This window comes from Heteronotia binoei, chromosome 21 (assembly GCF_032191835.1).
Source record: "Heteronotia binoei isolate CCM8104 ecotype False Entrance Well chromosome 21, APGP_CSIRO_Hbin_v1, whole genome shotgun sequence".
Taxonomy (NCBI): domain Eukaryota; kingdom Metazoa; phylum Chordata; class Lepidosauria; order Squamata; family Gekkonidae; genus Heteronotia; species Heteronotia binoei.
The window spans coordinates 10577764-10594965 of NC_083243.1; the positions used below are offsets into that span (position 1 = coordinate 10577764).

Consider the following 17202-nt stretch of genomic DNA (forward strand, 5'->3'; position numbering starts at 1 on the left):
ACGACGCTGGTCTCAAAGGTGCAATCGACTCCTATTTTGTTGAATAAAACGACCCTGGTCTTAAAGGTGCAATCGACTCCTATTTCGTTGTATAAGACGACGCTGGTCTGAAAGGTGCAATCGACTCCTATTTTGTTGAATAAAACGACGCTGGTCTTAAAGGTGCATTCGACTCCTATTTTGTTGAATAAAACGACGCTGGTCTTAAAGGTGCATTCGACTCCTATTTTGTTGAATAAAACGACGCTGGTCTTAAAGGTGCATTCGACTCCTATTTTGTTGAATAAAACGACGGTGGTCTTAAAGGTGCAATCGACAACTATTTTGTTGAATAAAACTGCGCGGGTCTTAAAGGTTCAATCGACTCCTATTTTCTTGAATAAAACTGCGCTGGTCTTAAAGGTGCAATTGACTCCTATTTTGTTGAATAAAACGACGCTGGTCTTAAAGGTGCAATTGACTCCTATTTTGTTGAATAAAACGACGCTGGTCTGAAAGGTGCAATCGACTCCTATTTTGTTGAATAAAACGACGCTGGTCTTAAAGGTGCATTCGACTCCTATTTTGTTGAATAAAACGACGCTGGTCTTAAAGGTGCATTCGACTCCTATTTTGTTGAATAAAACGACGCTGGTCTTAAAGGTGCATTCGACTCCTATTTTGTTGAATAAAACGACGCTGGTCTTAAAGGTGCAATCGACAACTATTTTGTTGAATAAAACTGCGCGGGTCTTAAAGGTTCAATCGACTCCTATTTTCTTGAATAAAACTGCGCTGGTCTTAAAGGTGCAATTGACTCCTATTTTGTTGAATAAAACGACGCTGGTCTTAAAGGTGCAATCGACTCCTATTTTGTTGAATAAAACTAAGTTGGTCTTAAAGGTGCAATTGACTCCTATTTTGTTGAATAAAACTATGCTGGTCTTAAAGGTGAAATTGACTCCTATTTTGTTGAATAAAACTAAGTTGGTCTTAAAGGTGCAATTGACTCCTATTTTGTTGAATAAAACTAAGTTGGTCTTAAAGGTGCAATTGACTCCTATTTTGTTGAATAAAACTATGCTGGTCTTAAAGGTGCAATCGACTCCTATTTTGTTGAATAAAACTAAGTTGGTCTTAAAGGTGCAATTGACTCCTATTTTGTTGAATAAAACTATGCTGGTCTTAAAGGTGCAATTGACTTCTATTTTGTTGAATAAAACTAAGTTGGTCTTAAAGGTGCAATTGACTCCTATTTTGTTGAATAAAACTATGCTGGTCTTAAAGGTGCAATTGACTCCTATTTTCTTGAATAAAACTACGCTGGTCTTAAAAGGTGCAACTTGATGCCTATTTTCTTGAATAAAACTATGCTGATCTTAAAGGTGCAACTTGATGCCTATTTTCTTGAATAAAACTATGCTGGTCTTAAAGGTGCAACTTGATGCCTATTTTCTTGAATAAAACTATGCTGGTCTTAAAGGTGCAACTTGATGCCTATTTTGTTCTAACAATATACCTTGGAACAGCAGACTGACGTCTGTGTCATTAGGTATCCTGAGTGTGTGAAGTGCAATAAATAAGTCTGTTGTAATGTTAGCTCTGGGTTAAAAGGAGGGCAACTACCCCCTCCAGTAGGGTGGCCAATCCCCAGGCAGGGGATCCCCTGGTTTGGAGGCCCTCCCCCCCCCCGCTTCAGGGTCATCAGAAAGTCGGAGAGGGGGGGGAGGGAAATGTTTGCTGGGCACTCCATTATTCCCTATGGAGACCAATTCCCATAGGGAATAATGGAGAATTGATCCGTAGGTATCTAGGGCTCAGAGGGGGGGCTGTTTTTTGAGATAGAGGCACCAGATTTTCAGCATAGTATCCAGTGCCTCTCCCCAAAATACCCTCCAGGTTTCAAAAGGATTGATCCAGGGGGTCCAATTCTATGAGCCCCCAAAGAAGGCGCCCCTGTCCATTATTTCCAGCGGAGGGAAGGCATTTAAAAGGTGTGCGGTCCCTTTAAAATGTGATGGCCAGAACTCTCCTTGGAGTTCCATGATGCTTGTCACAACCTTGCTTCTGGCTCCACCCCCAAAGCTCAGATCTTGAATTGGACTTGGCAACCTTAGCAGCTCCTGAGTGCCTCTTCTTGCGACGTTCGCCTCCTCCGTCGGCCAGCCGCTTGCCAGGAGAGCCAAGAGGGCGGAGTCACATTCACACGTGCACGCAGGAGCTCTCCCGGCCGAGTGAGGGAACCCGGGACGAGCTTCACCCCGCATGTTCTGCCCAGCAGCCAGGGCTGGAGCGCCCCGATTTTTCTGATTGGCCCAATATTTCCTCTGGCGGCCAAATGCTGCATCTCCAGTGTGGGGGGAAGGGCTGTCATGTCCAATTCAAGAACTATCTGGGGGTTTTGTGGGTGGAGCCAGGAGACTTTGGGGGTGGGGTCAAGAGGCATTGGGGGTGGAGCCAGGAGCTAGGATGTGACAGGTGTCATTGAATTCCAAAGGGCTGGGTGCTGCCTCTCCAGTGGGGGGGGGAAGGGCTGTCATGTCCAATTCAAGAAATATCTGGGGGTTTGGGGGTGGAGCCAGGAGACTTTGGGGGTGGAGTCAAGAGGCATTGGGGCGGAGCAAGGAGCAAGGATGTGACAAGCGTCATTGAATTCCAAAGGGAGTCCAAAGGGCCACAGGAGTCTGTCTCAGTGGTAGAGCATCTCCTTGGAAAGCAGAAGGTCCCAGGTTCAATCCCCGGCAGCTCCAACTAAAAAGGGTCCAGGCAAGTAGGTGTGAAAACCTCTGCTTGAGACCCTGGAGAGCCACTGCCAGTCTGAGTAGACAATACTGACTCCTCCACTTGCACCTGCTGGAATGGCCTTGGGTCAGCCATAGCTCTGGCAGAGGTTGTCCTTGAAAGGGCAGCTTCTGGGAGAACTCTCTCAGCCCCACCCACGTCACAGGGGGTCTGTTGTGGGGGAGGAAGGCAATTGTGAGCCGCTTTGAGACTCTGAGATTCAGAGTGGAGGGCAGGATATAAATCCAATATCTTCTTTATACAATAAATAATAAATAAATAAATAGCATTGGGCAGGTACAATGAGACCCCCTTACTTATGAAGAAGGTAAAGGAGTTAAATAGGGTGATTTAAACAATTCTAATTGGGGGGAGGGGGTTTTCCTTTCACAGACAGGATGCATCCCGCTCAAAAATCCATTTCCTCGCCTCCCCTTCACCAGTTGTAACCCTTTTCTTTGCTGCCTTGCAGCTCCCTTACATAAATCCCCCCTCCCAGTCCCACCAAAGTTTCAGATGGTCGCCCTCTTTCCACAATCACACAACCAACACTCATGGAGCTGCCTGAGGCTGAATCAGACGCTCAGTCTGTCAATATCAGTTCCTAGATGGGTGTGGGGAGACCTCTCTCTCCCTCAGCACCCCCTTCCTCTTCCACGCCATTTTTTGCCAGTTTGGTGTAGTGCAGGGGTGGCCAACGGTAGCTCTCCAGATGTTTTTTGCCTACAACTCCCATCAGCCCCAGCCAGCATGGCCAATGGCTGGGGCTGATGGGAGTTGTAGACAAAAAAAACATCTGGAGAGCTACCGTTGGCCACCCCTGGTGTAGTAGTTAAGGGTGCAGATTCTTATCTGGGAGAACCCGGTTTGATTCCCCACCGCTCACGTGATGGATGATTCCCTCATGGAGCATTGAGTGGACATGAATTGGATTCCATGAGTTTTTGTTTTTACTTACCTTTCCAATCAGACTGCAGGGGGGAGGTAGATATGAATAGATGGCTTCTCCAACAAGAAATGTGCATGATTTTTAAATTAAAAACATTGATTCCTCATGGGTTAAATAATGAATGGGATCTTACTTGCTTTCTTTAATTTAATTTAGTATGTCTGGGGTTTCCTTTCATCAATAAATTGTGGATGGCATATGACTCACTGTATGTATGGACATTGCTGTAACCTTTAAGGAAAGGAAAGGTCCCCTGTGCAAGCACCAGTCGTTTCCGACTCTGGAGTGACGTTGCTTTCACAACGTTTTCATGGCAGACTTTTCACGGAGTGGTTTGCCATTGCCTTCCCCAGTCATCTACGCTTTCCCCCCAGCAAGCTGGGTACTCCTTTTACCGACCTTGGAAGGATGGAAAGCTGAGTCAACCTCGAGCCGGCTACCTGAAAACCCAGCTTCCACCGGGGATCGAACTCAGGTTGTGAGCAGAGCTTAGGACTGCAGTGCTGCAGTTTCAACACTCTGCGCCACTGGGCTCTTCCTTTAACCTTTAAGACTGTACCTTTAAGGAATGCTTGAGCGCTTGCACATGTGAACACATAAGCTGCCTGTAAAACTGTTACACTATCACTATTGAAGTGTTGTTCTGTGTTTGAACTGTTTGGCGTTCTTACTCAGTGTATAAAAACTATGTGAGAAGGTATGAATTTTAATTAATTCTCTATGGAAAAATGTGCAGGCTTATACGTACACAGTTTTTTAAAGATTTTGTATTATTTTTCTATTTGCATAATAACTTGCAGCTCGAAGAAGCTAATGTGAAACAAGGGCACCGGTACGACCTTGTTGCTTTTATGGACTGCTGGCTACATGCTTCAAGAAATATCGATCGGTTGTGATATGAACATTGTCGCGCCTGGATTTTCCTATATGAATTTGGCATTCATTTGCTGAAGAAATTGGGACTAGTTTCCGCCGAACACGTTCCTTGTTTTGCACAGAAGACCTATTGAGTGGTCTAACTTGAACAAACATATGTATATTTATTGATTTACAAAGGTTTATTTGTTTATCTGGAGGCTGGTTTTCATGGAAGCCTAGTGCTTTGTTTTTCCCCTGTCCATTTTTGCCGTGATTCTCTCTGTGGGTTGCCAATCCCCAGGTAAGGGCAGGGGATCCCCTGGTTTGGAAGCCCCCCCCCACTTCAGGGTCATCAGAAAGTGGGAAGGGGAGGGAAATGTCTCTGGGCACTCCATTATTCCCTATGGAGACCGATTCCCTTAGGGAATAATGGAGAATTGATCTGTAGGTATCTATGGCTCGGAGAGAGGCTGTTTTTTGAGATAGAGAGACCAAATTTTCAGCATAGTATCCAGTGCCTCTTCCCAAAATACCCTCCATGTTTCAAAAGGATTGGACCAGGAGGTCCAATTCTATGAGTCCCAAAAGAAGGTGCCCATATCCTTCATTATTTCCAATGGAGGGAAGGCATTTAAAAGGTGTGCAGTCTCTTTAAATGTGAAGGCCAGAACTCCCTTTGGAGTTCAGTTATACTTGTCACAAACTTGCTCCTGGCTCCACCCCAATGCCTCCTGGCTCCACCCCCAAAGTCCCCAGATATTTCTTGAATTGGACTTGGCAACCCTACCACAGAGGAGGGTGGCAAGACAAAGTAACCTACCTCATCTATGTAAAGAATAGCATCGTTTCAAAATGTCGAACTCCCAATTGAGTTTTATGGTCCCTATGCCAGGTAGATGGATAAGGAACTGGGATTAGAACTGGGTGCCAGCTTCATTCCCCTTTTCCTGATCTGGCTGAAGAGCCTGGGATCCTCTGGGAGTGCAAGAACCCCGTGCAGAGTTCCTTCCTCCAGAGCAGCCCTATTGAGCTGCATAGGGAATCACTGGAGATCAGCTGTAGGTACTGATACCACAGAATTGTATCACTCCTGGCTTAGGGGAAGTCACATCCCAAGGATGAGGGAAATGAACAGGTGGTTCAGTTAAAAGAGAAAGACTGGATTTTGAGGGAACGACATAGCGTGCTTTGCAGTGGCAGGTATCGGAGGCTGGACGTCTCCATTGTGGCAGAGGCTTTGCGTGCAGAGCTGTGTTTTTAAACAGTCCACTAGAGAAAGGGCTTCCCCACAACTGGATGAAGCCCTATGAACGTGTACCAGATGTCCACTTCCGAAAGAGATAAAGAAGAATCCTGCCTGACATAGAATGGGATTTTTCTCCACAGAGCTATATAAAAGACCAGTTGGAAGAGCATAAGAAGTCCGACGCAGAGCAATATCTTCAGACCCTCTACGACCTGTATACAAGGTGGGTGCTGCAGCTTATTCTCAAGGGGGGGGGGAATTATATTCACCATGTAAACTCGCAGGTCTGGTCTTCCTCCTTTGGTTTGGGCCTTGTTCCTCTGCAGTCTTTTGCTGGTCTTCTGCTAAGGCATCCTTCCAGCTACATTCTGCACTAGACCTTTAACCTTGGATCAGCTGTGTCCCCAAACTGACTTCCTACACTATAACCTTAGAATCCTAAACTCATAGAGTTGGTTTCTATGATTCCATGATTCAAGCGTAGAAAAACTTTCACTCGGGCCAGATGCTCAGCGCTTCCCTCAGCAGTTTCTCAGCGCTTCCCTCAGCAGTTCTCAGTAGGTACAAGGGGATCCCTTCTGCGCAAAGGCTTTGCCACTGTGGCTTAGGGGAAGTTGAATCCACTATGCACATAATTCTTAAGGGTGTTCCTAGCATAAAGAGGCCCGCGTGAAATATATAGAGCCTATATTAAGGGCAAATTCTGGGCTGCTGGAATCAGAATCTCTTAATCTCATGCTTCTGGATGAAAACCAGCTCATTTCTGAAGTTGTTCCAAAGTTCTGTGCTGCCTGCTATAGCACTGTTTGACTGCGTCTAAGTTTTAAGATACTCTGTTTTAATTTGTGTCTTGTAATCTTTTACACCGAACATATTAAGACAATTGTCTATCCTAATACTTATTATAGTACAGATTTTATCTTCTGTGTTGAAGCTTTCATAATCTTGTTTTTTTTCTTAATTTGGTCTGTGACCGTAAATAAACTGATAGACGCTCATTTTGTCTTCAAGATTAGTTTTAGCCAAACAAAAAAAGAAAGGAACAATTTCCCAGTGATTACCGTTATAATTTGTACATTTACCACAATATAAAAAGTATCATTTCCCAAAGGAAGCATAATTCTTTGAGCTATTATTAAAAATTCTTGAGATTCAAAAATTAAAAAATTTCCTTTGTGTCGTTACAGAAAACTTAAGACAGTGCCTTGCATCATATTTAATACCAAATTGTCAACTAAAAAAGAGGGTAATAAAATTGCAAGCATATAATGTCATTATTATAACCCAAAAGACCCTAAAAACCCAACACTGAGAGCAACAAAAAATAAGCTTAAACCAGCTGAATTCTATAGACAAAGCATCTCCGTGTTATTAAAACTATATACCATTCTAAAGCATTCTGGCTATCAAAAAAATAACTTCAGTTCTTTCCAGACCCAATTAACAATTCTAAACATTTTGATTGTAAAAATCCTATTAATTCCTCCCCCACCGTGCCTGTTACTATTTCCCGCCCCCCCAAACAACCCATCTTAACCCACTAAAGCAAAAGAAGAAAAGAAGAGAGACGTCTCTCATTTTGTTGGTAGCTAGTTGCACCACAATAAAAATAAAAACGGGTGGGGAGGGGAAGAACTCTTGAATCTGCAGTATACCTTATACTTGCAGAGACACAGTAAAACTCCAAGGCCACACATAACAAAGGTTATTACCCTCCAGCTTGCCTCTCCCCTCCCACCCTCTAGAATAGGTAGTAATAACAGAAACATAACAAAATATAGTATACCAAGCACAGGCGAAACGTATAACACAGAGTCTTTCGCTGGACTGGAAGACAATTTTTTGTGGTTACAAAATAGATCCAATTTCCTCTTAGAGGATCTTCTTGCTGCATCTTGGGATCGTTCTTGATTCAATGCTGGAAGTAGCAAAATGTCCCAGTTGCGAGGGTTACTCCTTGATGCTGATGTAGAGAGCCGGTTTGGTGCAGTGGTTAAGTGTGCGGACTCTTATCTGGGAGAACCGGGTTTGATTCCCCACTCCTCCACTTGCACCTGCTGGAATGGCCTTGGGTCAGCCATAGCTCTGGCAGAGGTTGTCCTTGAAAGGGCAGCTGCTGTGAGAGCCCTCTCCAGCCCCACCCACCGCACAGGGTGTCTGTTGTGGGGGGAGGGAAGGCAAAGGGGATTGTGAGCCACTCTGAGACTCTTCGGAGTGGAGGGCGGGATATAAATCCAATATCTTCTTCTTCTTGATGAGTTATGATGCTGCGAGAGTTATTCCTTGGCAAACCACTGGAATGTTGCTTGAAGTAGCCCGTTTATAAAAAACATTAGCCTCAGGCACTTCATTAGATGAACAAAGCAGGAATCAAGGGGCACCTTTAAGACCAACCAAGTTTTATTTAGAACGTAAGCTTTCGTGTGCTTAAGAGCACACGAAAGCTTACGTTCTCAATAAAACTTGGTTGGTCTTAAAGGTACCCCTTGACTCCTGCTTTGTTCAACTGCTTCAGACCAACGCGGCTACCCGCTTGGATCTATCTACACTTCATCAGACATCTTTTAGCTAAAGCTTCAGCCTCAAGGTCTGGAAACACCTGAACCTTTGACACTTTAAAGCAGGGGTCCTCAAACTACGGCCCGAGGGCCAGATGCAGCCCGCTGAGGACGTTTATGCGGCCCGCCGGGTTATGGCAAAATCAGACCGGAAGTGACGTTCGATCTAAACTCGCGTTACCAACGCACACTTCCGGCACTGGGCTGAGGCGGCAGAGACAGAGTGTGAGGCGATACCGAGGTGAGGTGAGTTCCCAGGCCGGGGTGTGTGGTATTGGGAAGGGAGAGAGATGCAGAAGACGGAGAACTGACGGCCCGCGGTCTTGTACAGTAACGGCAGCCACCACAACAGACAGTTTTTGTTTTTACTATAGTCCAGCCCTCCAACAGTCTGAGGGACAGTGAACTGGCCCCCTATTTAAAAAGTTTGAGGACCCCTGCTTTAAAGAGTAAAAAGCCTTTGCCTCTGGCCTCACAGTATTTCATTCTTTGTTCTATCGACCAAAAATTCCACGACAATATCTCTTGGTCCTTTAAATCTTGGGTGGTTTTTAGAGCCCAACTGCTGTGCCTTGTTTATATTTGGAGGCACCCTGGCTTCTAGATTAAAGATTGGAGCTGGCCATGTAGCTATGAAAACTGGTAATTCAACATTTTCCTCTTCACCTTCTTCAATCCCTCGACATTCCAAACAGCGTTGGAGAGTAGTTGGAAAGTAGGAGTTTGTCCCCCAGCCAGGTCTCAAAAAGTCTGACATTTCAAAAGTCCTTTCTGTATAACGAGACCAAGCTCCGTAGCGAATTTAGCTGTTTCAACAACAGTTTCATGCCTATTTCCTCCAAGCGTTAAGCCAGAGACTGAAGCAAGTCATTGATCTCTTCTAAAAGATCTTTTTTGAGGATTGAAAAGGAGCATGCCAGAGAGTTTTCTAAGACTTGCTTTGTTATAGTATCACCCTTTGAGTCAGAGGCTACAGCCAACTTGTGACTTCCTTCTGATTACGATGATTCTGAAGCTGCCGATTTTGGTGGTGGGGGAAAGTCTTTGGGGTGCCTAAATCCAGTTTGTTTTTTATATTTTTGCCAGGATTATTTTGTCTCGAGGCCTTGGTAGCTGAGTTTTCTCTATTATAGATAGCCAGAGAGGGTATGGAGAGAAGGGGTTGGGAGATGGAGAATTGTGCATCTCCCATCATCGCCATGCCCCCAAAAGGAGGACTTTTTTGATGCTGTTGAAGACGGCCATTTTCCGATTAAACTCTTTCCACAATCCAAGCATGCAAAAGGTTTCGCACCTTTGTGGGTTCTTTGATTAGCCACAGTGTGTGTGTGTGAGTGTTTGGCCACTATGTTATACAGAGTGTTGGACTAGATGGGCCATTGGCCTGATCCAACATGGCTTCTCTTATGTTCTTATGTTTTAGAAGAGTGCCACTCTTACTGAATTGTCTTTCGGCACTCTTGAGCATTCAAAAGCTTTCTCCGCTGTGTGGGTTCTTTGATGCTGTTGGACAGTGCCATTCTAACTGAATCTCTTTCCACACTGAGCATTCAAAAGGTCTCTCCCGTGTGTGAGTTCTTCGATGCTTTTGAAGACTAGAGCTCACACTGAATCCCTTTCCACACACTGAGCATTCAAAAGGTTTCTCCCCTGTGTGAGTTCTTTGGTGCAGTTGAAGATGGATACTCTGACTGAATCTCTTTCCACACTCAGGGCATTCAAAAGGTTTCTCCCCTGTGTGGGTTCTTTGGTGCAGTTGAAGAGAGCTACTCTGACTAAATCTCTTTCCACACTTTGAGCATTCAAAAGGTTTCTCTCCTGTGTGAGTTCTTTGATGCTGTTGAAGATTGGAACTACGACTAAATCTCTTTCCGCACTCTAAGCATTCAAAAGGTTTCTCCCCTGTGTGAGTTCCTTGATGCTTTTCAAGATTAGAACTACGACTAAATCTTTTCCCACACTCTGAGCATTCATAAGGTTTCTCCCCTGTGTGGGTTCTTTGATGCTGCTGAAGAGTGCAATTCTGACCAAATCTCTTCCCACACTCTGAGCACTCAAATGGCTTCTCCCCTGTGTGGGTTCTTTGATGTTGCTGAAGAGTGCCTCTTCTACTAAATCTCTTCCCACACTCCGAGCATTCATAAGGTTTCTCCCCTGTGTGGATTCGATGATGCTCTTGAAGACTGGAATATACACAAAATCTCTTTCTACACTCTGGGCATTCAAAGGGCTTTTCCCCTCTGTGGATTTTTTGGTGCAGCTGAAGAGTGCCATTGTGACTGAATCTCTTTCCACACTCCGAGCATTCAAAAGGTTTCTCCCCTGTGTGGGTTCTTTGATGCTCCTGAAGGTTGTAAATCCTACTGAATCTCTTTCCACACTCTGCACATTCAAAAGGTTTGTCCCCTCTGTGGATACTTTGATGCTGTTTAAGATGGCCACTCTGACTGAATCTCTTTCCACACTCTAAACATTCAAACGGTTTCTCCCCTTTATGGATTCTTTGATGTTGCAGAAGGGTGCCGTTCTCACTGAATCTCTTCCCACACTCTGAGCATTCAAAAGGTTTCTCCCCCGAGTGGGTTCTTTGGTGCTCTTGAAGACTGTCGCTCCGACTAAATCTCTTTCCACACTCTGTGCATTCAAAAGGTTTCTCTCCTTTGTGGATTCTTTCATGCTGTTGAAGATGGCTGCTCTGCCGGAATCTCTTCCCACACTCTGAGCATTCAAAAGGTTTCTCTCCTGTGTGGGTTCTTAGGTGCAACTGAAGTGTGCCATTCTGAGTGAATTTCTTTCCACACTTTGAGCATTCAAATGGTTTCTCCCCTGTGTGGATTCTTCGGTGCATTTGTAGACTGGAATTCATGCCGAATTTCTTTCCACACTCTGAGCATTCAAAAAGCTTCTGCCGTGTATGTATCCTTTGGTGTACAAGAAGCTGTGGCCTGTATCTGAAGTACTTTCCACAGTAGAAGCATTTACATGCCTTTATTATAATGTGGTTTGGATAATGTACATTACTCTTTCTTCCACTGGGGAATGTTATTCCACTCTTGGAGCAGATAAACGGCTTCACTCCTGAATGAATCCATTGGAGACTGCTGCAAACTGGGATTTCAGGGAAGCCCCCTTCTTGGTGAGAAATAGACTTAAGCTGCCTCTTCACTGTACAGCTTCCTCCTTCCTGCCTCTGTGGTCCATCTCTATTCCCCAAGTTTCCTTCCACCGGTTCATTCTGAGCATTTTCCAGTGAGAAGCCCTGAAATTCCCCAACTGACTCCTCAGCATCTCCCACTGGAATAAAGAGGGAGGTCAAATCAGATGGAGGCAAGCCACCAATCAGGAACTTCTGAGTAATGAGTGCATTTATATCTCCTGAGCTCCAGGTCACAAGTTTTCCCTCACCAGCCCTCCAGTACAGCTTCTTCTGTATTCTGACTATTCCCCCCCCTCCCCAAATGAGAGAAAAAGTGGCACAGATCTCTTGCTCTGCCTTTCCCATTTGCCTTTCCATTGAGGTCAGGGTGTCGAATCTGACATAAATGAGGGTCAAATCTGGCGTAAAGGAGGGTCGAATCTGACGTAAAGGAAGGTCAAATCTGACATAAAGGAGGGCCGAATCTGACATAAAGGAGGGCCGAATCTGACATAAATGAGACTTTATTGGGCTGGGCCGTGAGTGTCATAAAATGTAATGCCAGGTAGTAAAGATATAAACTTTATAAAGGACACAGACAAAAACAATTATTTTTTTTAAAAAAACTTAAACTAAAACATGATTAAAACATTAGCACTCGTTGATCTTAAAGGTGCTTTCTTTGTATCTCTCCCATGGGTTCCAGGGAATTGGGCAAAGGAAGCTCTGGCTCTTTCCTTCTTTCCCCAGGGGAGCAGGAGGGGGAGGAGCCTCAGCCAATAGAAGGAAGAAAGGCTTGGCTCAATAGCTATGCTGTGTGATTGAGGGAGTCTGGCAAAGTAAGCTATCCCTGCCCCCCTTTCCTCCCCAAGGGAGGAGTATCAGCAAATGGAAAACACAGAGGCTCTGCTCTACAGCTCCTGTGCAATTGAGCAAGCCTGTCAAAGCAAGCTGTGATGCAGAAGGAAGCAAGAGAGAGGGAGAAGGAAGCAGACGATAGCCAGTTGCTTGGGGGGGCCTCATAGGAGCCCTGTAGGGGCCTAATGTGGCCCCTGGGCCGCATGTTTGACACCCGATTTAGCTGTTTTGTTAATGAAATGCAAAAAGTGATGTAATTTCTAGTCCTGCAACTGTAGAGAAAGAACTAGGATTTTACAGAGAGTTTCTTTTGAGGTGTGATGAGAGAGAAGAGGAGCTCTTCTTCGGACTCCGATACCACATGTCTACCGGGGTAGGGGAGGAGTCAGAACTTCAACATCAGTGTTCCCTCTAAGCTGAGTTAGTGTGAGCTAGCACACACTTCTTAAGCCTCCAGATCAAACATTTTTGTCTCAGCCCAGGGCAAATGACCCCAGAGCAAAGTCATGTATGCAGTAGCTCACAATTTTAATGTCAGCAGCTTACGAAATAAAAATTGCACAGATGAGAGGGAGCACTGCTCACCAAGCCAACCCCGAGTTCTAATTCCCATAAGAATGCCAGTTGTTGGAGGGGGAGGGGAGCCCTGGAGACATGCAACTGACCACGACAGGAAAATGTTGACAAGTGTTTGATTCATCTAGCAAAGAGAGCCAGTTTGGTGTAACGGTTAAGTGTGCGGACTCTTATCTGGGAGAACCAGGTTTAATTCCCCACTCCTCCACTTGCAGCTGCTGGAATGAACTTAGGTGAGCCACAGCTCTGGCAGAGCTGTCCTTGAAAGGGTGGGTTTTGTCAGAGCTCTCTCATCCCCACCCACCTCACAGGGTATCTGTTGTGGGGGGAGAAGATATAGGAGATTGTAAGTCGCTCTGAGTCTCTGAGTTCAGAGAGAAGGAAAGGAAAGGAAAGGTCCCCTGTGCAAGCACCAGTCGTTTCCAACTCCGAGCTGACATTGCTTTCACAATGTTTTCACAGCAGACTTTTTATGGGGTGGTTTGCCATTGCCTTCCCCAGTCCTCTACGCTTTCCCCCCAGCAAGCTGGGACTCCTTTGACCGACCTCGGAAGGATGGAAGACTGAGTCAACCTCAAGCCGGCTACCTGAAAACCCAGCTTCCACTGGGGATCGAACTCAGGTCGTGAGCACAGCTTAGGACTGCAGTACTGCAGCTAACACTCTGCACCACGGGGCTCTTTCAGATAGAAGGGCAGGGTATAAATCTGCAGTCGTCTTCTTCTTCTCAACTAAATACCTCACTTTTTCCTGGAATATCCAGTATTTAAGAAGAAGATGAAGATGATGATATTGGATTTATACCCCACCCTACACTCTGAATCTCAGAGCAGCTTACAATCTCCTTTATCATCTTCCCCCCTCCCCAACAGACACCCTGTGAGGTAGGTGGGGCTGAGAGAGCTCTCCCAGAAGCTGCCCTTTCAAGGACAACCTCTGCCAGAGCTATGGCTGACCCAAGGCCATTCCAGCAGCTGCAAGCGGAGGAGTGGGGAATCAAACCCGGTTCTCCCAGATAAGAGTCCGCACACTTCACCACTACACCAAACTGGGACTAAAAGAATCACAAGTGGGCTCAGCCCCAGGAAGAATCCCCAGGACCTCAGGCCCCAAAAGGCCTTCCTCATTACTCAAAGGGCTTTATCATTCCACCCCACCAAGACTTACTCATAAGTGAAGGAAAATCTGCCACGGCTATTCTTTGCCCATTCCCTTGAGGCAACGGTGACGCATACTCACTCGCAGCCAGTTCACTTGGAAAGAAACAATTCTGTGGAGATCCTCTTGAGAAACTCTCTGGTCCTTCTCCTGTCTCCACTGCAGTTTCTGGTACATCCAAGCCTTCTTTGGGAGAGAAAGAGAAAAGAGGAGGACAAATGACACAAGGCCTTTGTCTGCCCCCCCCCTCAGGACATAACACCCACCCTGCCTGTCATGCTGGCCACAGCACTGGCTGCAGTTGCCCCTGGACCAGCCAGGTGCGTTGGCAGCTTTCTCTACCACCTCCACTCCTGGAGTCGTCCAGAGGGGGTGAGTCCAGGGCCCAGCCACACGATGACGTGCTGCTCTCCAAGATTTTGATCGTCACATCATCACAACCGCTGCAATTCGCACCTTTGGCACCTCACAAAGATCCTTACCCAGAGAGGCCACGTTCCCACAGTTGTCCAGCATGACTTCCAGGTAGAGAGCGCGTTGGCCCAGATCCAGCAGGCCCCACTCAGCCTCGGTGAAATACACGGCCACGTCCTCAAAGGAAGGCGGAGACTAAAAGAAAAAGCAGATTGTCCTCAGCAGAGATCGTGCCTGGCAAGACTGCGGTCAGGAAACGGGCATTCCGGAAGGGTGGAGGATGGAGAGCTGGCAGGGGTCAAGGGAGTGGCATTCAGAGCCTTTCTTGCTTGAACCCCTTAGAAGCAACTGCAGGTACAAAAGCTCCCCTGAGAAAGGAGGGGGGACTCAGGCGGCCCCCTGCTCATCTTCCCTACCTGGAGTTCAGGGGCAGCAGCTGTTTCGACTCCTCCACAAAGACGATGACTCAACTCAGTCTCTTCGCTGCCTGTGAGGGAAAGAACGTTGAAAGAAAGGGTGTTAGCCTAGACTTTATATTTTGTTTGGTTGTGTGGATCCTGATTGATGCACCCCTGTTCTCAGGGCTGTGAGACCTCGATGTGTAATAATTTTGAGTAGTCTTGAGGGAGAGGTGGAAGAGAAGCATCGGGTTCCTATAACCTTGCAAAGCAAGTTGTTATGCAGGAAGAAGCAGATGACAACCAGAAGCAGATGCGGTTCAATGTGGCCGAGTGCAAAGTAATGCACATTGGGGCCAAAAATCCCAGCCACAAATACAAGTTGATGGGGTGTGAACTGGCAGAGGCTGACCAAGAGAGAGATCTTGGGGTCATGGTAGATAATTCACTGAAAATGTCAAGACAGTGTGCGATTAAAATAAAAAAGGCCAACGCCATGCTGGGAATTATTAGGAAGGGAATTGAAAACAAATCAGCCAGTATCATAATGCCCCTGTATAGATCGATGGTGCGGTCTCATTTGGAGTACTGTGTGCAGTTCTGGTCGCCACACCTCAAAAAGGATATTATAGCATTGGAGAAAGTTCAGAAAAGGGCAACTAGAATGATTAAAGGGCTGGAACACCTTCCCTATGAAGAAAGGTTGAAACGCTTGGGACTCTTTAGCTTGGAGAACCGTCGACTGCGGGGTGACATGATAGAGGTTTACAAGATAATGAATGGGATGGCGAAAGTAGAGAAAGAGGTACTTTTCTCCCTTTCTCACAATACAAGAACTCGTGGGCATTCGATGAAATTGCTGAGCAGACAGGTTAAAACGGATAAAAAGAAGTACTTCTTCACCCAAAGGGTGATTAACATGTGGAATTCACTGCCACAGGAGGTGGTGGCGGCCACAAGCATAGCCAGCTTCAAGAGGGGGTTAGATAAAAATATGGAGCAGAGGTCCATCAGTGGCTATTAGCCACAGTGTGTGTGTGTATATATATTTGGACGCTGTGTGACACAGAATGTTGGACTGGATGGGCCATTGGCCTGATCTAACATGGCTTCTCTTATGTTCTTATGTGACACAGAATGTTGGACTGGATGGGCCATTGGCCTGATCTAACATGGCTTCTCTTATGTTCTTATGTGACACAGAGTGTTGGACTGGATGGGGCATTGGTCTGATCCAACATAGCTTCTCTTATGTTCTTATGTGACACAGTGTGTTGGACTGGGTGGGCCATTGGCCTGATCCAACATGGCTTCTCTTATGTTCTTATGTGACACAGAATGTTGGACTGGATGGGCCATTGGCCTGATCTAACATGGCTTCTCTTATGTTCTTATGTGACACAGAATGTTGGACTGGATGGGCCATTGGCCTGATCTAACATGGCTTCTCTTATGTTCTTATGTGACACAGAATGTTGGACTGGGTGGGCCATTGGCCTGATCCAACATGGCTTCTCTTATGTTCTTATGTGACACAGAGTGTTGGACTGGATGGGCCACTGGCCTGATCCAACATGGCTTCTCTTATGTTCTTCTGTGACACAGAGTGTTGGACTGGAGGGGCCACTGGCCTGATCCAACATGGCTTCTCTTATGTTCTTATGTGACACAGAGTGTTGGACTGGGTGGGCCACTGGCCTGATCTAACATGGCTTCTCTTATGTTCTTAGTTGCTCAGGGGCCTGATAAGAGACATCCGCATGTTTGACACCCCTGTTCCAGAGTGTCTGCTGATGTTCTGATGCCATGTCTAGATTTTCAGCAGGATGAAGCATCACTGTGACATCACATCCACCAATTGCCCCACCTCCAAAGTTCCCAGGGGTGACACACCACCTTTTCCTTTTTGAGCCACCTTGAGTCCCTCTAACGGGAGGCACATGAGTTGTAATTTTTAAATCTGTGTGTGTGTGTATGCACCTGCAACTGTGTTTCTGTGTCTGTGTGTTGAGTGTGCACCAGGAAGTCATAGTGACTTCTGGTGACTGACCCCCTACTGGCGGCCTGGAGGATATTCAGAGAGGTGGCTGAATCAAGTCTGCTCTCACCACCTGCTTCTGGTATTCCAAGGAGGTCTCCCATCCAAGTAATTCCCAGAGTCGACACTGCTTAGCTTCCGAGTATCTGACTTGCCTGGACTATACAGCTCAGGGGCTGAGATTAGAATATTTTAGTTAACATGCGGAAATCAATGCTGCAAGAAGTCACGATGGCTACAAGCATACAAAGCT

The 17202-nt window shown here is 46.0% G+C and overlaps 1 protein-coding gene across 5 annotated transcripts in view; it reads right to left on the reverse strand.

Annotated features, from left to right (window-relative positions):
- The window catches only part of LOC132589100 (oocyte zinc finger protein XlCOF6-like), a 235415-nt gene that overhangs the window by 145306 nt on the left and 72907 nt on the right, over nucleotides 1-17202 (reverse strand). For 4 of the 5 annotated variants that reach the window (XM_060261729.1, XM_060261726.1, XM_060261725.1 and 1 more), the window contains 2 exons: nucleotides 14930-15000; nucleotides 14582-14708 (listed from right to left, as the gene is read on the reverse strand). In XM_060261729.1, the coding sequence (XP_060117712.1) occupies nucleotides 14582-14615 (34 nt within the window). In that variant the 5' untranslated portion in view covers nucleotides 14616-14708; nucleotides 14930-15000. The remainder of the gene's footprint in view (nucleotides 1-14581; nucleotides 14709-14929; nucleotides 15001-17202) is intronic. The other variant, XM_060261728.1, reaches the window with a different exon arrangement.